Source organism: Grampus griseus, assembly GCF_964374135.1.
Source record: "Grampus griseus genome assembly, chromosome: 13".
NCBI lineage: Eukaryota > Metazoa > Chordata > Mammalia > Artiodactyla > Delphinidae > Grampus > Grampus griseus.
In genome coordinates this window covers 20,758,509-20,780,624 of record NC_139007.1, presented here as the reverse complement: position 1 = coordinate 20,780,624, position 22,116 = coordinate 20,758,509, and the positions used below count along the sequence as shown (strand labels likewise).

The 22,116-nt window shown below is 38.2% G+C and overlaps 1 protein-coding gene across 1 annotated transcript; it reads left to right on the top strand.

The window, feature by feature from the left end:
* The first annotated feature begins 2,926 nt into the window (after positions 1–2,926).
* On the top strand, positions 2,927–22,116 carry AKIRIN2 (akirin 2). Its single transcript, XM_082669249.1, has 5 exons — positions 2,927–3,711; positions 17,955–18,098; positions 19,884–20,033; positions 21,087–21,158; positions 21,433–22,116. Exons 1-5 carry the CDS (start codon positions 3,477–3,479, stop codon positions 21,441–21,443), a joined length of 612 nt encoding a protein of 203 aa, XP_082525375.1. The 5' UTR covers positions 2,927–3,476; the 3' UTR covers positions 21,444–22,116.

Here is a 22,116-nt window from a genome sequence, read left to right as displayed (position 1 = left end):
CAGAGATTGTACAAATCAGAAAATACTTGCTTGATTGTCACAAAACTATTCTAAATATTTCAAGCCTTTAAAACTTGTTATGGGCCTTTTAGTCCCAACAAGAGCAATTCTGGTCTGTGTGGGTCACTGGAGACTTTAGCTGTACTATATATTTAGATTCATGTGGCCTGATTCAACTTATTAATGTGTTAAATATAGTTCTCCTTGCCTCTAGAAGTGAATAAAAATTCACTTCTAAACTTGTTAAGACTTAAGGTGATGTTAAGATTTATGGCCTTTCAAGTATTATTTTTCTTTTTAATTTTAGTCTAAGAAATGTTTTTAGGGTTTTTTTTCCTTCAACAGTTTTCTTCTACCCTAAAAGTGTTGCTTTTATATTTTAGTTGGTATCTATCTCAAGGGACAAGTATAATGTGGACCACTGGGAGAATAGGGTGATTAAAAAATGTTTGAGAAACATTCAATGGGTATTTGTTGAAGTGTGCAAGGTACTAGACTATTGGCAAGGCGCTAATACAGTGGCGGCAGAGGCAGAGTCATGAGCAGAGACTTACAGTATTACAATGTGAGAAGGGTAATGATGAAGATGTGCAGATAGGTGTCTCTTTTTCTGTGAATCTATAAAACGAATTCAGCCTTGACATGTTCCGGGAAGGTTGAGTCTTAAAGTAGTCAGGCAACAAGTATGGAAGAGAACCTGGGCGAAGACACAGAGGTGAATCAGAGAGTTCTCCTCTTGTTCCTGTAAGCTTCTTAACAGGCTCCTGAGCCACTGGTAGAAAGGAAGGCTGCCCCAGCCCTGTCACTGTTTAATCATAACAGAGAGCCTTTTGCAGATACGCAGTGCAGCAATGATTGCAAGGGTAGTTATTATGACTAAAATGTCAATTTACCAGATATCTCCTGCCACCTTTACACACAACTCTTTCCTCATTTTCCAGGCAACTGGGTGTAACTCAAATAACCACCACCCCTTTATTAATTTCCTAATATCAGAGTATCACAAACTGGGTGGCTTAAACAATAGAATTTTATTGTCTCACTGTCTGGAGACTAGAACACTGAGATCAAGATAATCAGCAGGGTTAGTTCCTTCTGAGGACTGTGAGGAAGGGTCTGTTCCGTGCCCCTCTCCTAGCTTCTGATGGCTTGCTGGCAATCTTTGGCTTTCTTTGGTTTGTAGATGCATCACCTAGGTTTCTGCCTTCATGTGCGCATGGTGTTCTACCCATCTGTGTCCAAATATCCCCCTTTTGTAAGGACACCAGTCATATTGGATTAGGGGCCCACCCTATTCCAGTATGACCTCATCTTAACTAATTATATCTGAAATGATCCTATTTCCAAATATGGTCACATTCTGAGATACCTGAGATTAGCACTTCGACATATAAACTTTGAGGAGACACAACTTGACTCATAACAATCCTTTTCCAAAGTAAGCTCTATAATTTAAGGTTAAATCTTAATTTCAGAAAATATTTACCAGGAACATAAATGCTTTGTTGCTTGTTTTCCATTTGTCAACATAGCTTTTCCTACTCATTTACATAAAATATGTATAGTCTGTTATTTTCACCATATCATAGATTTCATGGAGTGTTCAGAATTTAGTAAAAATTTACTTATTAGGTGTCAGTTCAGCTGCTGTTTCATTAAATGCTGCTCTTTTTCCAAAGATACTTTCCAAACAGTATAATATGTTAAAATTAGAATAACTTAGTTGTTGACACAGGCAGTGTGATCAGCACTGCTGGTCTTTGAAGGGTTGAACAGTTCTATAAAACAAGAATATATTAAACTACTGTCCAAAAATGGTGTAAAGAATAATAGACAAAATGGTACAAAATAGTACATCTTTTAGTTACTGAATAAATGACAGGAATAAATAAGCATTGAAAGCCAGTATTTGATACTCATGATCATTTGATAATATGGCATTCACAGATAACTAGTTTTGTATTGGACTGGTGATAGCTTCCATAGGCAAAGGACCAATGACAGTTTTTCACATAAAAAACTTTATTAATCCTGTATTTGATTTTTATTTTAGGTACCTGATTAGAAGTATAACTTTTAGAAAAAAACTTTTTTTTCTCTGCTTACAAAATGGGTCCAATATCTACTCTCCAGACATTTCATCGTGTCTTTGGATTTAATTTTTACCATTCACAAGATATACACCATTACTCAACAGAGACAGTGCAATTTCTGATATCACCAACTTTTTATCCAAAGCAAAACTATTTGGTTCTGTACGTCGTTCAAATCCTATTCATTTACAGGGTAAACCTGGCTTTGCAGAATTTAGTAGGTGGATGCAAGCAGCTACCTGGGAAGGGCAAAGCATGGAGTTCAATCAAGGTTCCTGTAACCTGATACTATTACTGTTGTTCTCTTGAAGTCCTAAATAGGTTCCAAAATCTTATCATTTCCTAGCCCGTCGTTGTGACAGGTTTTGTTTCTGGCACTCTTATTACCGAAATTAGTCAGTCTTGAACTTCTAGAGGTTGGCTTAGTTTTCTATTTCCCGGTTGTTAAATCACTGTGGGCGCGGTACCAGGACAACTATGGCCTGAATTTTAAAGGTTTTTTTTTTGAGCCTGCTTTCCGCACTGGTTGACTTTCTTTTCTCCCACTCTCTCTCAGCGTTTTCTTTTTTCTCTTTCGCTCTGTTCCTTTTACACTCAAGCTGTGTAGGGGGATTTAAATTCCAATTCGGAACTCGGAATCGCGCGCCTTGAATGACGGGAGTCGTAGTTTCCATGACTCCTCCCTAATCGCTTTTCACGCCGATTCCTCCCGACAGGGAAAAACTACAACTCCCAAGAACGCACCACGGGGGTGGCCAGCCGCCCATGCGCACGCGCCCTGAGGCCGCAGGATTTGAATCGGCGGCGTTGTTATTGACGCCATATTGGGGCCGGCGGCGGGTGGAAGAGTCGTACAGTGGAGAGGGAAGCGGCTGGACGTGTTCGGTGGCGCTCCTGCCGCCGCCGCCACCGCCACCTTTCAATCCCGCCGCATCGACCGACGCTCTCTAGCTTCTGACGCTGCTCGGGCGTCTTAGGAGCCGCGTTGCAGCCTCACACCTCACGGGGCTGGTTTAGACTTCTGAGGGAGCCGGTCTCCGCGCAGGAGCGCCTCAGGCGCGGCGCAAAGCCCGAACGGACGGCGGGGGCGGCCGGAGCCTCTCCCGGGGGAGCCGCGCCTGAGGAGGCGGAAGAGCCCCCACCCCCGACGCGGCTGGCGTGAGCCGCCGCCACCGCCCCTCCCGCCGTCGCCCCGACCGGCCCGGGCCACTGCCCCTGCCGCGGAGGCAGCAGCAGCGGCGGCGGCTCTACTCCCCTTGCCGGCGCTCCGCCACCCGCTTTTCCGCTATTGAGCCGGTCAGTTAGGCTCTTTTCGGGGCCCCGCTCTGCCCCCCTTCCCTCGTCCTCCCCTTCCCGACCCTACACGAGCCCGACACCCCGGCCATGGCGTGCGGAGCCACTCTGAAACGGACTCTGGATTTCGACCCGCTGCTGAGCCCGGCGTCCCCGAAGCGGAGGCGATGTGCGCCATTGTCGGCGCCCACCTCGGCTGCCGCCTCCCCGTCGTCGGCCGCCGCGGCCACCGCCGCCTCCTTCTCGGCCGCCGCCACCTCGCCGCAGAAGTATCTCCGAATGGAGCCATCTCCCTTCGGCGATGTCTCCTCCCGCCTCACCACAGGTGGGACTCGGCCCCGCGGCCGCCGTGGGGGGAGGGGGTGAGAGGACTGGGGGGCCCGGGCCGCAGCCGCGGCCGCGGGACTGGGCTGCCGGACCGCCCCCATGCTTAGCGGAGCCCTCGGGCGACCACAGTTCTTTTCACGAGCTCCTCCAGCCTCGGAGACACAATGGGAATGGCCTTGGGGGGGGGTCGGGAGGGGGGGTGGGTAGGGGCCGTGCCTCGCCGGGTATTGTGGGGAAGAGGAAGGTCCTTTTCTTTGCGCCGAGGGACCAGAATTGAGCGTTTCCGTAGTCTGGAGAGCCCAAGCGGAAATGATCAGAGAGGGTGCTACACGGAAATCTAGGCAAGCGAAGGGTCACGCGTTTCACCCGACTCTTGGTGGCTGTCTCCCCGGCATCGATTGGTTGCACCTATCAAGTCTGGAACTGGGTGGTTGGAGGCGAAGCGGCAGCCCCTCCTCCCTTTCAGACATGGCTGATTTTAGTACGGAGGGGGTGGGGAGGGATGTCACTGGGGCGAGATCTAGGCCTGTCATTAATCACCCACAAGAACGCCACTTGGGCTGAGTCAAGACCTGTTTCCCTAGCAGGGTCAACAACAAAGAAACTGCTCTTCCCGACTGCCGTAATCTGATCGCACTATATGTCTAGACCTTGAGAAACTCGAACTTTTAATGAAAAGCAAATTGTATTGAAAATCGGGGATGAGTAGTTGCTTTTAGTTGGAAGTGCTTTATTTCTGCCCGATAAAGTCTGTTGGGAGAAAAAGCCCAGGCCTTGGGAATAATAAATCAACCCAAGATTCCAAGGGACTTAAGACTATTTTTGCTTTTCATCTTGAGACATTTCCTGAAAGTGACTGTGGGGAACTACCTTTTGGCTGCTTTGTACTGCATGTGTGTGTCCATTTTTTTCTGTACTTTGAAAATCCTTGTGTGCTCCTGGCACAGTCTTAAGATAGGTTTTTGTGGACTGGTAGTGTAAATGTTTCCTTTGTGTGTGTAGCAAGCAAAGGTTTCCTGTGTGTTAGCCTTTGGTAATAACATGATCTGTAGACAAAGCCTTTTCATAATTTGATTTACATGTTTCTTTATCGTTAGCTTAAAAAAAAAATCTGTGGGCAGTATTTACCTGCATTTGGTAACTTCCATTTGGAATTGACTTAGTTTTGTTTTTTTTTTTCAGGTCAGATTTTTAAAATATCCTTCCCCAAATATATGGGGAGGACCTCAATGCCTAGGCTACCATTTTTTGCTATTGAAACAATGTCAAGAATGAGCTCCTGGTGGTTAACATTATTTTTAGAGTTTGTCTTTTTAGTGAAATGCTGTCATTGAAAATTGAAATGATACTGTGGAGTCTGTACCTCATAAGGCCACTTAAAAATAGCTCTAGCTAACCAGCAATAAATTTCATTGGGGGGGTGTGAATTAATACATTGTTAGGTTTGGGAGTTAAAGTATATCTAAATGCTAAAATAGTCTTGAGCATATAAGGTAAGTCAGCTAGGGCCTATATTTGTTCTCACTTTAAAGGGAATTAATTCAGAAAGAATTGTGATCCTTTGCAAATTGGTCATTTCATTGATATATTTGAAGCATTGGCTAATGCAGTTGGCTGCACATTATGTTACATTTCAGTTAAGTGGACGGTAATAGTAAAATGACTGGAATTATTGGAATCGTTTAAGCCTGCTGATTCAGATTCACATTTTCCAAAATATTGCTGTTTTGTTTTTCAAGGTGTTTTTGACATCTACTCGAAGTTTGATCATATCCTGAACTCTAAAACCACACCCTGATATTTATTTAGCCTGTGAAAAGTTTTTTTAAGCTATTTCAACTAGAGAAAAGCAGTTAAAAGTGCATAAGTTTTGAATTGCTAAAATTTATGTTTTTAACTATGATTTTGAATGACACTTTACACGTAATTTAATTTAGCCTTGTGTTTACATGGCCAGTTTTGGGCATGCTCCTGTAATGGTTTTTGTAATCATGGTGTCATAATGGGAGCTGCAGTGTTGTGCAGGTATCAGAGAGCTTCCCAGTTTTCATGTTGTCTAACTTGGAAATAATTTTCCCAAATACCTAATTTTTAGATTCCTATTTTAAAAGTGGTCATACCTAAACTTTACAAGAGCGAATACCCATATGTCCTTAGCAGAAATAAGTAGCTGGGATTGGGAACAGAAAGCAGCTTACCAAATTGAGATTGATTGGGGCTCTATGGAATCTCTTTGTTTTCACTTCTGTGAGTTCAAATATAATTTAAACAATATACAACTAGACTACTGAAGTGAATTTTTTTTCAGAGCATGTGCACAATTTATCATGATTTTATCATTCTCTGGATATGTATATAGTGTTTTCTGATATTGTAGCTGAAGTCATGTTGAGGCTTTACTAGTAGTTTCAGGAACTAGGACATCTGTTTTAAACCCAACTTTGTTTTTTGTTTTTGTTTTAGTCATCCCAGGAAGGTTATTCCAAAGTTTGACTTGATGACTATTATTTAAATCAATATTTTTCAGACTAGTGCAGCTTAATACCAGGAAAAATGAAAGAGCTGGCAAATAAATTTTATTGGAACACAGCCATGCTCATTCTTTTTTTTTCTTTTAAGTATTGTCCATGTCCCTTGAAGGCTACAATAGCGGGGTCGAGTAATTGTGACAGAGACTGTATTTTCCCAAAGCTCAGATATTTACTGTCTGGTCCTTTTCAGAAAAAGTTTGCCCAACCCTGGTGAAGGGTGTCAGCAGTGAGGTCTGTAATAACCCCTGGATGTGGAAAAGGAAAAGTGAATGACAACTGAAGGTGTGTGGGAGGGGAACCATTGGCTGTGGTTGGGAAAATGAATGCCTCTTCTAGCTTCATTAGTACTCATCCTGGCAAGTTAGTTGAAAACAGATTGAGTGTTCTGTCCTTGTCGATTGGTTTTTGAAACATCTCAGAATATTATCATTTAGCCAAAAGATTATCGTGACATTCCCAAGAACAAAATTATTTTAATAAAACCAAAATATTATACTTGTCAGTCAAATCCAAGACGACGTTATTCATAATTGTGTAGTGAATGAATGAGTGGTTGAGTGAAGTGATCCCTCTATGGACTCAACCTATTTGTGAGTTTGCTAGGCACCTTTATATACATTGTTTGACTTGTTACCATTGCTGTAGTCTGCCTTAGGAATTCAGTTGGATGAAGAGTTAAATGCCTTTGTAAAAACTCATTGTATTTGCTGGAAACTTGCCATCAAGAATGGAAATTGCAGCTTGTGAATGGGGAAGGGTTTACAGGAACTTAGATTGTTTTGTAGACATTGATACATGCCTGCAAATGGAGACACCAGCTGGCTTAAATGAAGTATAAATGGTTCTACACAAACAAATGAGATGTCTGTTGGAGGAGGCAACATTTCATTTCAGATGTCATTCATATTGAGCCAGAAGTGTTTTTAATATTTTGTGGTTATTTAGACAGCTGTTAAGTTGCTTCTAGTTTCTCAGTGGATTTGGCAAATAAATTGTTTTTAATGGTCTTTGTACTTTGGATTTCAAACCTGATATTTTATTTAGGACTGCGTATGTAGCTGCATTTATTTAATAGTTGTATGAATTACGCATTTAATAATCATGTACGTTTATAGCCATTAAAAGCAGCATGCAGTTGTGTTCATTATTGAGCTATTTTGTTTTGAAAGTAGGAAAATGAAAGCCTATCTTGAGCACAGAAACACATCGGGTAAACATGGCTACATCAGAGGACAGGGTTGTTAGCTCTTCTTTAGGTGAAAATGCTCCTAGCCACCATGGTTGCCACAGAGACATACACTAAGATGTAAAGGAGAATAATAAATGTATTCAGTTTTCTTAAAGGGCTTTATAGGAAAGAGAATATATTGGGTATTATTCAGATAGATCTTTCCTATGTGTTTAGATAGACCCAGGAAGACAGTGATAGAAATGCTTTTGTTTTGAAAGGTTGAGAATAAGAGATTCATTGGAAGTGCCCAGTTTTGTGTTATTTTTCCTCTTAGAAAAGAAACCTTTGATTCTCTTTCCATGTAAAGAAGAATGCAATAATGATAGCATAGGTTAAGTTTGGACCTCTTGGATAGTTGGTTCATGAAACAAGATAATGAATGGTACTGGGGTTGGGTCTTTTCAAGTACTCATAAGTGAATTAACCAGCAGTTTATGGTCCTTGCAGTCTTTGCATTAATACTGTGCTAGTACTCTTGACTCACAGAATGTTCTCTATGCATGTGTGAAACCACAGTGAATTTCTTGACTTTGAGAAGACTACCTACAAGGGTGGAATACTTGTTCAAACCTATATGAACCATCTGCAGATGGTAAAGAGGTCTTCACAAATGAATCTAGTTTAAGAGATTCATCTTCAGTTTTACTGCTGAGCATAAGGATTCTAGAACTCAGCTTACCAATGTTTTACAACTTTCTAAACACCTGAGAAATGTGATGCATCAGTGGCAGTCTTTTAGCAAAGACTGTTAGTTAAAAGGAATGTCCCCTGGATTTTGAGGGGATAGATGGGACTTGTGGAGTTTGAAAGTAACCCCAGAGGTATTCTTATCTGCCATCCTTTCCCTCTTAATGTCTTACCACAAATAAAGTTTTAAAATATTTATTGAATGTATTTGTTGAATTAATCAAGCCTTGGCATCTCCCAAGGTTCTTAGAGACTCGGAAATTTAAGAAAAAAATCCAATTTCATTTCTGCTCCTCCTTCTATACCACTTTTTCTTTTTAGATGTTTTGTGACAATAAAGCCACAATATGTGACAACATATATTTTTAATTGTGACTCAAACAAATAAGTAGTAACAAGAAATACAGCATTTATTTAGTTTAAGACTTTGAACAATACTTCTTTGAGGTGCTTGAAATCTACTCAGTATTCCCTCATCTTTCTGGACAGTGATAATAAACATGGTTTTGTGCGTTTCAGTATTTGAAATAGCCCATTTACAAGGATTTTACCATTTTCAGAGATTTGCTGTTTCGAAGAATTACATTTTTAAAGATTTTATGTGATTTTTAGGAGAAAATATTTTGTAATATGAAGTTCTGAGCTTTCATTTCTAAAGGGATTGAATGATTTAAGTTAAAACAAAATTTTTTTTGCATGATGAGAAGATACTGCAGTTATAATTGAGCAGGGAAAGAATGCTTGCAGGTAAATTAAAAATCTAGTGTATGTCAAGTTGTCAGCTTTGATATTTATTTTCAGCCTTTTGATCATAATTTTGCATTATGCCAGATTGTGTAATCTTTCTTGTGATGATAGGTTTTTTTGGGTAGTGGTAGTGGTAGTGGTTTTTATCCTTCCAGCGCTAGAAAAACAGCTCAGAATATGCTTGTAGTTTGTCTTGGAGTATAGCTTTCTTCCTCCCTTTACAAATCGTAAGTCATTAATTTTTATCTGTCACAAATGTCATAGGCAGGTCATCCTGAAATATAAATGCTTTGCAACATTTTGATTTTATTAAAATGTGATCTTTTTTTACTGTGATTTTTTTTCAGTAATACAGCCTTTGAGTTTGACTTAATTTCTATATCTATTCATGTATCTGGATTTTCTCAGCATTATTAAAAAATCTAAATACTTCCTCTAGAAGTCACTTGTTCAAGCTTTTATGAACCTCATTTGAGTTCCAGATTCTATGCTGGTTAGGCAAAGAAAAGACAAAGTCTGTCCAGGGACTGACAGAGCTGCCACTGCTGATACTTTTTAAAGGCAGCTAAACTAGAATAAAAATACCATAAACTTTATCAAAATACCTATTTTAATTCTTGGTGGACAGTTGTCCACGTTAGCATTATTTTCACCTTTGGCAACCTAAGCACTGAAATTGGTTTACTTAATTCACACTTTTACTATTGAAGCTTATGTATTGGCTGTTTCTGACTGTTTTAGTCTGTGATGTGCATTCTGACTTTGGTTTATTAGCATTTATTTTCATTTCCGTTAATGTTAATTCTTAGAATACTCCATCTAAAGATCAAACTAAAGGGAGGAAGTTTGGAGGGAGGGACCTGGAAGAGTTGATTTTCTTTCTTTTGTTTCTTTAAAAAAAAATAGTATCATTGAACTGATGTAGCAATTAAAGAATAGAATGTGGAGTAGAATTTGAAAGATTGCAGAAAGCCAACTTTTCAAACATTACTTTCCTTGAACTTTGCCTTTTGTTACAGAAGATTGCCTTGTTCCTAGTGCTGATATATAATTCTCTGGAAGAAAAACTTGTCTAAGCAGTGTAATTGGTTAGAAGTGTAGGAGGTTTTAGGTGGTTGTGACAGAACAGGGGAACCTGATCCATGGCCCAAGGTGAAATAGTACATTATCAGAAGCTGGTCTTGTAATCAGTCCTGTATGTGTGGTAATGCCGACCTACCAATTTAGAGTAATTCCTAACTTTGGAAACACCAATAAAACATTCTGGTTAGTTATAGATGCCTGTCTTCAGCAGGGGCAGTTTAGAGACACTTGAAGCATCCTTTTTATAAATACCCGGATGTAACATGAAAATTTCTTATAATTATTTTGTTACAGCCAGTGATTGCAATTGCAGGGCTCTAGGTAAATGAGAATTATGCTCCGTTTTGGTCACTACCTTCTTAACATAGAGTTTGACGTTTCAGTGTATGAAGTATTAATAATACGTGGCAGTGGATCCCTCTATTCTGACATCCTGCTTTTTAAGAATTCGCTCTCCTCCTTGTGATACATTTTAACTTTAGGTACTCAGCGGAATATTGGCTAGGTGTACTAATACTGGAGAGGGTAGTAGATGTTAAGAGGTTAGGCCCTGAGATCAGGCTCGGGTTTACTTTCTTCCAGCTGTATGACCTTTCAGAAGACATTGAAGCAAAGCCTCATTTTCCTCATCTGTAAAATTACGCATATGATTATAGTAGTATCTGTCTCCTAGAGATGTTGTGAGAATTAAGAGCATTTCCTGTCCCTGAGTGCTGGAGATAGTTACAGTAGGGCAACTTCAAACGGGACTTTTTACATTGTCCAGCAGTCCTGCCATTTTTCAGTGAATAACCATGCCTTTTACTTCACAGAAAAAATAGAGGCCATCAAATGGTAGCTTCTTCATTTTTCCCAGTACCAACACTACCAATGGTTGTGTCTTTTTTTTTTTTTTTGTATCATTGAGGAAGATTAAATGAATAGTGAGGGAAGAATCCCACTTCTCTCCAAAGGAACCTTACCTGATTTTCTCAACCAGATCTTTGCTTTTGGCTTTAAATATGGTCAGGCTTCCCATTATAAAGTAAATGAAGCATCCTCATTTTCCTCCAGCAGTCATCCAGAATTCTCCACTTCAAAACCAAATTCAAAGAGCTTTCAGGTAGTCTACTTGCTTCCATTTCTTTGGCTGCTCTCAACTTACTCCTAGTATATTTGTATCTCAGACAGCTTTTGTCAAGCCACTGATGACTTGCATGGCACACAGTCAATCCTCATCTTGTTTGACCTTTATTACAGCATTCACACTGCTGACACTCCCTTCTTTTTGAAATACCTTTTGTATTTTAACCTTCTGCGATAGCACTGTTTTCTTCCACTTCTCCAGCTGCTTCTCCAGCTGCTTTTTGTCTTCATCTGGCCATAAACTTAGGAGTTCTTTAGTTCTAGGTTCAGCTCCATTCCTGTCTAGCTTAGTAGCTCCCTAAGTGACCACATGCATGCTCCTGACTTCCTACAGGTGACTTTCTAATTTATATCTTTAGTTCAGACCGTTCCTCTCAGGTCCAGCCATGGGAAGTTTAGACTTTTTATTGTCATACCTTCCCAGAAGGCTTTCTTCGCCCAGAAGTCAGAATTTTCTCAAAATCTGTTGACTTTTAAGTATTCACAACTAAGTTACAAAATACATGGGGTAAACAAAAGATGTCTGTAGGTTTCCAGTCAGTGTCTTCTGGCGTAAGAGGTAGTCTTGCTCTTTTTAAAGCAGACAGAATCGAAAAGCAAATGCATTTGTCTACTTTCAATCACATAATGAATATAAAATTCATATAAATGAATCAATATATGTATGTTACTGTCATGTAATGAATCTCTTTAAGTAGGTCCAAGTTCAAATTGATTTACAGAATATTTTCCTGCTTGGGCGGGGTGGTATGTCTGTCTCAGAACGACAAAAGCCATCCAGGTGAGAGTGGCAAAATGAATTAGATCATCCTTAATATTTTGGTACTTGTAATAATCTCTGCAGTTACTGCTTTCCTTCTCTTCCCCTCCATTTCTTGGCATGTCCAATAATACATAAACCAACCACTTTTCTTTTTAATTGCCACAGTAGAGGAGTTATTATTTTAAGCAGGGGATAGAAATTTAAATGCCCATAGTTCAGGCAAGTAATAAAAATGAGTGAACAAGGTGAGGACTTGTGAATTCCAGTCTTGCTCCTGGCCTGCAGCATCACCTGGAAACTCAATAGAAATGCCTAACTCAGGCTCCGTCCCTCATAGTCTTCATTTTAACAAAATCCCCAGGTGGTTTGCGTGTGCATTAAAGCTTTAGAAGCACTTGAGAACTTAAGCCCAAAAGGTAGCAGCCGCTCTTCAGCTGAATTTTGCCACATAGTCCAATACCTCCTCGCCACTCCCTCGCAACAGCAGTAGCCAAAAATCTGACTTTTAATGTAAAATTACCCACTTTTAAATGTTGGCCACATTGTTTTAAAAAGAAAGTATTCAGGCCAGACATGTCTTTGGGTTCCATTTAGCTCCTAAATCATCACTTTGCAGCCACTGGTTTCCAGGTATGCTGTATCTCGATATTTATGTGCATATGTGTGTTTTGGGTGTCCTAATGTGTGTTAGTGTTTCTTCTTTAGCTTGATTGTGCTGCCCTACAGCCCTCAAGGAGTCTGCTCTCTGTCCTTCCAAACCTTACCTTGTTTTGATGGCCCATGGTTAATTGGAATAGAAGCTGAAACTTGCCTTGGCACTGGATGCTTTCTGTAGCTTGCATATTTGGGTTTTGGATTTTGGATGGTTCAGTTTCCCCTTTCTCTTCACCATTTACTTCTTTTTTTTGGTTCTTATTACTCAGTATTTTCCTAGCTTGTAAGCTATTTGAGAAGACATTTGCAGATAGTAAAGAAGTAAACAACAAAAGCAGCGTGGTTAACATATATCCCTTTAGAATCTAGTGTAATATAAAAGAGGTATGAAACTTCTTGGATATCAGGGAGGAGCTACCTGCTGATTGAGCATTGTTGGACTCCTTGCATTTAGTGACTCCCATTGCGCAGTTAATTTGTAATTTATACTTAGACCTGAAGGATTTTAATAAATTGAGCCATTTATTTCAAGTAAGTAATCATTGGCTACTATAGTTCCAGTGAAGTAATAGAATTTGACCTGTAGTAATTACAGTTATTTCTTCTCTTGTAGGAGATAAATGAATGCCTCATACAGTAAAATATTATGTAATGTAAATTTAGAATCTCAGCCAGTTGCTTTTAAAGTACTGTAGATACAACTTAACAGTCTTATGTTAAAAATTTGGTTCCAGGTTCCTTTGACATAGCAGTAATTTTGAAGTAAATTTAAAATGGCATCAGCTCATTCTTTTTAGTTAGATAGCTCTTGGCTGGATAAGAACATTGTCCTTAAGGTTCCCTCGAGGAGTCTATAAGAACTGTTTTAGTTTCTGATCAGATGATCTGGGAGAATAGCTGAATTACAAAGATGGGTCTCCATAGCAACTCTGAACTCTTGTGTGTTTCAATTTATAAAGTAGACATGGCAATGTCTGTGTAGTTCTGAGCTCTAGATTTGGTCTGTTATTTTATTTGGAACAGTTTCTGTTTTAGGTCTTAATGGCTACTGCAGGTTTTCTGTACTTAATTGTGTACAGATTTTTCATTTTATTTGTGTTCCTCCCTAGCACTGACAGGCTTTCAAGATTTATTTCATTTTTAATCCCATTGTTTGAGTTAAATCTGTTTGGATGAACTTTTACCTTGTTTGTTTTCAAAGGTACTCCATAGAGAAATTAGCATATTAGGTGATAATAAAGGGGTTTTACACACCTGAACTTAAAACTGTTAATGAAGCCTTACTGTTTGATCTAGTAATTATGTCAGTAGGAAAACAGGAAGTTCATGCAAGTCTGGAGCAAAAGTTTAGTTTCACATATCACCAAGTTTTAGACATCTTATGGTTATGGACTCTACTCTAGAGAGATACTTGACAACCCCTCACTGCCACCCCCCATTTTGTGGTTCTCCTTTAAACACATTTCTGGTTGCTTTTAATTCCATTTTCCCTTTGCTCTCAGTCCCATCTTGATGCTGTTTCTCTTACCATTATCAACTCAGTTATTTTTTGTATCCCATCAACTTTCTCCTGTTTATATTGTTGACCTTGTTCATTGTGACCAGGGTTTTTCAAGTAATCACTGGCAACAAAGATGAGTAAACAGGCTTTATTGCCTCAGGCCAGGCCTTTCTTTTCTTTTCACATTTACCTAGGTGTTTTTGTTTTATATATATTTTAATATTCCAAAGGAATAAGTGCTGGCTCACTGACAATCTGCCTATTACGGAGAATTTTATTAGCATTCTCAATGGTATTTACTAGATTTGAGAATGCAAATGCCATTAGTCATAAATTTGCTAATTCTGACTTTCACTTAACCTAGTACAGTGCAAGAAACTTACAAGTATTTTACAGTTAACCTTTGAACAGTGTGGGCTTGAACTGACAGGTCAATAGTAAATACTATAGTACTACACCATACAAAGGTGGTTAAATCCAAGGATGTGGAACCCCGCCTACGTGGAGGAACCGTACTCTAGGATACAGGGGCCAACTACAAGTTAATGTGGATTTTTAACTGCGGAAGAGTCTGCACCCCCAAATCCCCATGTTGTTCAGGGATTGACCGTGTAGTATAAGGGTGATGTAGTTTTAAGGATTTTGAAAAGGGATATACTACAGCCATTTGTAAAGTAGATTGTGAAAATAACTCCATATTTTGCTCTAAGTGATTTGCTGCAAATTTAATCTTTGCTTCATAAGCCAAATATGAAGTCTGCATGATTAAAACTGATAATGTTAGTGAAGCTTTATTTGACTTTCTTTAATGGACTGGTAAATTTTTTTGGCAACACAATGTCAGAAGTTACAGGTACTTGGAGTAAAATGTCACATTCTAGTTTGGTAAGAGATGGCTAGATTTAAGTAGTTTAAGACTAAGTAGACATAGGTACTTTATTGATGTATGGAAGGCCTGTATCCAGCTGGCATGGAAGCAACTAAAGTTGGCCAAATATGTAGGTTGAGCTTAAAATGTGAATTGTGGAATATTGAATCTGGGGAGATTTCTTGGTTATTAGCTTCAAAACTGCATATACCTCTGAACCAAGATAACATGAACTTGAAGCTTGTAGTTAGCTTTTTGCTACTTTGAGTGTTGAGGGTTTTGGTCAAGTTAAATTGGACCATTCACTTCATAACGGTGTTGATCACGTTACCAGTATTAGAGCATCTGAGGGCACAGTGAGGCTTAGATGACATAGTTGTATCATAATAGATATAAAAAGCAGTGCAGCAGTATTTGAAATTCTTCAGCGCTAACTGACAATATCAAGTGTTGGCAAAGATGTGGAGAAGCTGGAACTCGTACATTACTGGTGGGAATGCAAAATGTACAGTTACTCTGAAAAATGGTTTGGCAGTTGCCTACAAAGTAAAGCTGTACACTTACCATATAATCAGGCCATCCAGTTCCACTCCTAGGTATTTACTCAAGAGAAATGAAAATCTGTCCACCTATAGACTTGTACTTGAATATTCATAATAGCCCCCAATTGGAAACAATCCAAATGTCTGCTAAAAGAACGGCTAAGTTGTGATGTATACACAATGGAATACTAATTAATAAAAAGGAATTACTGGTTGATGCAACATCATGTGTGAATCTCCAAAGCATTTTGCTGAGTGAAAGGCGGCAAAAATCTACACTCTTAGAAAAGGCAAAACTATAATGACAGCAGATAAGTAGCAGTGGTGTTGGTAAAGGTGGTGAATAGGAATATGAGAGAACTTTTGGGGGGTGATAAAGTTCATTATTGTGGTTGTGGTTCCAGGGCTATGTATGCACTTGTCAGAACTCATCAAACTACATTTAAATTGGTGAATTCATTTGTAAGTTATGCCTTACAGTTCCTTTGCTTGTAATGATGTCTCTTAAATATTAGATGGTACAGCGATTTTATAAAGCTATGTTATGTTAATCCTAGGCTAGATCTTGTTTGAGACTTTCAGATGAACAAATTGAGTCTGTTACAACTATTCTTTTGGTACATCTTAGTTGTACTTTGCTTGATTTTGTGAAGCAAAAGGAAGAATAATCTGAGGACAGCTGTGTGGTGATCAAAGAATAAGTCACACAAAAGAGGTTAAGGTTAAAAGTTACTTTGTGCTAATATATTTGAAGTCTTTGGTTGTGAATAAACTTTAGGATGCTTTGAATGACACTTTTGATCAGGATGATGGTAGCTTTGAACATAAAATGATAAATGAGTGAAGCTTGCTATGAGATCGAAACATCATTACTTTAGAAACCTTTTAGAATATCGCTACTGAAAGAGTTGTTATTTAAGAAAAATGAGGATATGTGAGCCTGACCTGGTTGGTATAGGATGTTGCACTAGTTTTATTGGTCACCTCTGTGAATCTTAGGAATCCTGTTTTCTATCAAGGTGCTTACCTGGTCAATAGACAGCCATTTTATTTCACACTGGTAACTTTGTTTTTAAATTATAAACAATTTCACATAAATGGAAAAGGAGTGAACATGACCATGTTTAGTATAAACAAATGATAACATTCTGAAAAATATTAAATACAGACATTCACACAACCATCCTGAGGTTAGTTATTCCAATGTGTGAGTTCGCATTCGTGTATATGTAAAATGGATTTGTTTACACACAACATTTACATAAATGAAATCTTCACTGGATATATCTTTTGCAGCTTTTTATTTTTTGATTTCTAATTATCAATACAATAATGAAACTGGCAGAATCTAAATGCTTACGGGACTGATTGATGTCCCCTCTCTCAAAAGCCCTAAAAGTTCTTACTGGGAAATGAAGTGAAAAGAGAGATGAGAAGTATATACCTAAAAAAAAAAAAAAAAAACAAAAAAACACCTCTAGTATTAAATTTTTTTAAAAGGATTGTTTTCATCTTACATAAATCTTTAGCCTTCAATTGAGTTTCAGTTCATTTTGAAATTGCATCATTGTAGAATTGTTGAAATTATACTCCATTATATTTATGAAACATTTTATTGCCTGTTATTTGTTTTGGATTGGGATTAATAAACTTCTTGGGATGTAGTTTTCACGTGGATAACTATTAATTTAGGAACTATGGTGGTGGTGAGAAAGTCTATTTGGATGGGAGTGGAAACCTCAGGGAGGGATTTTCTGGAGAGGCTAAATGGTAACTATTTTGAATTAGAAATCTTCTAAAATGTATCATACTGGCCTGAAGGATATGTTCCTTATACTTGTTTACTCCTGGTTTGGTTGAAGATAATGGCACTGTGGTGTAGTGGTTCTTAATTGAGTATCTGTTATGTACCAGTCACGTTACATGGGTTTTTACCCTAAAGATTCAGAACAGTACTTTGCTGCTAATGCTGTAATATTCATCAGTTCTGTTGAGCTTAATATTAATGGCTCTGGCCATTTAATGTATGACAGTTTTTTAGTTCACATCTACTGTGTCATTTTGCTGACCTGCTACTGTCACTTCTCACAGGTGTGTGCCTGTATTTACATAGTCCTCCCTGCTTCTAATTATTTATGGTCTTAGAAAAAGCCTGTTAGTTTAATAGTTATGTGTGTGGTGAATAAATGACCTTTGAGTTTGGTACTCTTCAGAATCTGAGTTAAGTACGTGTTTCAGTTCACAGACTCCCTCATCTTTATGGTGAATGAAAAACTTATTTTTTTTTTACTAGTCAGTGCTGAGAAAGAATGGTATTGTAGAATAGCTGGATTCCAGGTGGTGTGTATGTGCTCTTTCTGAATGAGTGTCCCCATTATGCTGAAACTAATTCCTCCCAGAACATAAGTTTTCTAGATATTATTTGAAGAGAATATTTTTGGTAGAACCCAACCTATTTTTTTTAACTTGAAAGTTTATATCTTGCCAAATTTTGACTTTTTTCTTTTAGAACAAATTCTGTACAACATAAAACAAGAGTATAAGCGCATGCAGAAGAGAAGACATTTAGAAACTAGTTTCCAACAGACAGATCCATGTTGTACTTCTGATGCACAGCCACAGGCATTTCTCCTCAGCGGACCAGCTTCACCAGGTAATAACAGACTTACTAAGTAACATTTCCTTTCACTTATTATGGGAAAAAGTAATACAAGTTGCCTTCGGTCATCAAAAAAAAAAAACATTTATACGAATAATTCATGATCTCTTAAAAATGTGGTACAAAAGTAATAGCTACCTGGATTCTCATGACTCAAAGACAACCACCTGTATATAGTATCTCCTAAGTGGACTTCCCCATAAATGCTATGATTTGTAGCCTCCATTTAAAACAAAAAAAAAAAGATATAGCCACGTTTCTCTATTAGGTATAGATGTACCTTGCCATGGCTGAATACGATGCCATTTTATGGATTTCCCATAATTATTTAATAATGATAGATAGACTCAGAATTTCTATTACAGTATTTACAAAAATGTCCCTGAAAGTATACCCTCACATACTTGTGTTTTAGGATAGATTCCCTAAAGGTTGATAATTTTGATCCTATATCGGTTTTTCCCTGCCTCTTGTTGGAGAGAATAGTTTGCAAATACACTTTCTAAAATTTAAGGTGTAAAACTCAGGGCTGTTTGAAGTGAAGGGAAAGTTAAACTTCTTACTAAAGAAGAGCCATCAAAAATGGTTCTTACTTTAGTAAAGTTCTCAGCGAACATAGTTTTTTGTGTGACAGTAGTTGCCTGCTTGCCTTGCCTTCCCTTCCCTCCCAGCAGGGATAGGAAAACCAGGCAGAATAACAGAACAAACATTCACAGGCTATAAAACAGTCAAATAAAATTAGATTAGGAAACATGAAATTGTTCAGAACTAAATTCTGCAGTATTCCTGCCAATTTGGGGGGCCAGGTATAAGTGGGTGAAACTTTGGTAAGGGGAGGTGAGGGTAGAGACAAGACTCTACCCTCAGCGGGAACCAAGCTCATCATAATTCATCACTTCTTAGAATATCAATGAACTGGCAGTCTCAACTAACAAAGCTGCGGATTTGAAAGTAAATAAAGATAGAGGCTTACTTTTTAGTAGCTGTGGACTGAAGCTGGTATAGTTTATTCTTGTATACCAGAATACAAGGATTCTGGTATTCTGTTAACAGCTTGTTGGTAGACACAGCACAAACAAACATACTTCTTTTTTTTTGGACATAGTGGTCCCAGTCATGCAAGTTACAAGGAGCAAGTGAAAAGAGGAATTGGGGCAGATAAACAGGACAAACAATTGATAGCAAAAGTGTGTATTTGTGTGTGTCTAGAATACTTGCAGCAGTGTTACCGTGGATGACTATCATAATCCTGAGTTCGCAAAGATTAATTTCAGATGTTCTTTTCAAGAAAAGAGGAATGTTTTTGGAAAATCAGAGTGCCTTAAGTAATACTTTTAAGAGGAATGCATTCTGAAGAAACTGCTACTAAGTGGCTGCTACATTATAATCTTTAAGGATGCTGAACCGTGAAATTTAATGTTGAATATTAGGGATATATTCTCAGTATTTCTTTTTATAAAGTCTCTCCTAGCTGATATCATTAATTTAAAAACAAAAAATTAAGTTTGTATCTTGTCACATTGTCTCCACTCACCTTCACACATTTTCCCCCTTATATTTGATGGCATACATCTTGCTGTGTTCTTCCAAAGCCATAAGCTGATAGGATTAAACCTGTTTTAAGACTAGGGAGATGCTGTGCTAAAAGCTGATAGAAAAATGCTTTTATTGATATATAAGCATTGAAAACATCCAAGTGAAACCTCCTCAGTTAGATGATGCTTTCTGTGATGGCTCTAAATCTGGTGCGGTTTTTGTTGTTGTTCATGTTGTACATAGGGACTCCATCAGCAGCCTCCTCACCATTAAAAAAAGAGCAGCCCTTATTCACTCTACGGCAGGTTGGGATGATCTGTGAACGTTTATTGAAAGAGCGTGAAGAGAAAGTTCGAGAAGAGTATGAAGAAATATTGAACACAAAACTTGCAGGTATGAGATGAGTTTTAGAGTCTCCCAGAAACTCATCCTAAGAAATGCATTCTTTCCCACATACACTTCACATCAGTTAAATTACCCTTTCTATACACTGGTACAGGGTATTTTCTAAGAACCAGAGAATTTCAATTCAAGAAAGGAAATGAACTTTCCTATAGCTCGTGGTCCTCCTTAGTGACCTTAAGAAATAGTATGTTAGCCATGTAGACCAGCAGCAGTATTAGGGAACTAGAGTTTTCTTTTGGTATACCCTGTGCTTTGGCTGTTTACTTAGCTCAATTTGGTTGTGGGTTTTTTGACTTTGTATCTTTTATAATTTTGCCATCAGTTCTGGACACTTGAAGTAATCTAACTGGCACTGTGTACCTAATTTTAGAGTATCAAGCTGCTGCAGTCTTCTTTAAATTATCCAAAAAAAATTTTTTCCCATAAAATTTAGTAATTTAAATGTAGTAAATATATTATGTATGGTAACTTAATCAGAATTTCCCCCTGGACTTTTAAGCCAGATTTTTACTGGATACTGATATTGTAAACTTCTTGATTAAGGAGTTAAATCAATCACGATGCTAACACAGGTGAGAGGATTTGCTTAGTTTTATAACATCTTTTTCTGTGGCACCTGATTAGGTTACAGGTGGATGTATCATATTTTGGATGTATGGATGTATCATATATTTTGCTACGCTTTTGTTGTCGTGTTTCCCCTCATTGCAGTAAGTTGCCATTCATAGACCACTTATAATAACTTTCAGAGGAGAAATATATCTTGTTATTTCAAGCCCTTTAAATTTAATAGGTTAAGAAATAAGCCCCACCCAGCCTATACATGAGGTTGTGTGATTTGAACAAATGTAGGTTTCCTGACTAAGCTCCATGCTCTTTCCATCTGATAAACTATTATTACTGAGGTTTTGTGTCTGATTAAGTGCCAGCTTAGAATTGTCTCACTATATATATTGGACTTTGCAGTTTGTGTGGCTCTAATATATTAGAGAAGAGGGCATTTTTGCAAATCATGTAATTGATGTTTATCTTTATTTATAGAACAATATGATGCATTTGTGAAGTTCACGCATGATCAAATAATGCGACGATATGGAGAACAGCCTGCTAGTTGTAAGTATTTCATCTTTAAACCAAAAACAAGACAGTCTTTTACGGAGAAGACTTTTGTTATAATTATAGTTTATTATAATTATCTTCATACCCAAGAAGAGAATTTAACAAAATCATGGAGAAAAAGTTTGGAGGGAAACAGGCAGGAAAACTTTACTAAGGCTTACTTTTGGTTACTTAAATACCTAGGGGCAAAATATTAGGGATGAAGATTTGGCATGTGTTTAAATTTTGACCTAAACTTAGCCCTAATTTTCCTTTTTTCTCCCTTTAGATGTTTCATGAATCATGTTTTCTGCATTTGTGGGCTGCCTTGTTCCTTGTTGCGTTGTTGCAAGAGGTCCCAGTTACAACATGCAGCAATGCCAATACCCCCTGTGAATACAGGTTGTTTCAAGCTTTCGTCAGTGGCAACCACTCCTAGGCAGCAACCGGTTTTGGAAATTTCCTTGATGTCAGTACCACCCGGATGTGGACCTTTGCTACCTGTATTAATGCCAGTGGCCTCATTTGCTGTATCATTACAATTTGGCTTCTTATATTAATGTTTGGAAAGGATTAAAGCTGGTATTCTAAGAACATGCCCTTCACTGGTTGTGTAAATAAAACTGTAGAATGACAATTCAGATGAAGTTAGTGTGATTTTAATTGTGCACTACAACCAAGCTGTAACCAGTTATTAATAATGTAGAGTGTAATCCCAGGACATTATTAAGCAAATAGCCTTCAGTGCTTCCTGTGAAATAGCGAAGGAGGAGGGCATTTCTGTACTCCAGGACTTCTTGGGGTTTCAGAATGGGTTTATATGATTTACCCCCACCCTTTTTTGGTAGTTTTTATTTATTCTATCAGTCTTTTTAACAAATGTTTATTGCTGCATTTTTTTCCCAGTGTATCATTGTTTTACTGCCCTTGTAGTACTGGAATTTAGTTGGAAGAATAAAACATTTACTTCTAA

Excerpts from the sequence above, each read along its gene's own strand:
- AKIRIN2 (XM_082669249.1), top strand. The coding sequence starts at position 3,477 with ATGGCGTGCGGAGCCACTCTGAAACGGACTCTGGATTTCGACCCGCTG. Across the intron at positions 18,099-19,883 it reads CAGCGGACCAGCTTCACCAG|GGACTCCATCAGCAGCCTCC; the intron begins GTAATAACAGAC and ends TGTTGTACATAG. Across the intron at positions 20,034-21,086 it reads ATTGAACACAAAACTTGCAG|AACAATATGATGCATTTGTG; the intron begins GTATGAGATGAG and ends CTTTATTTATAG.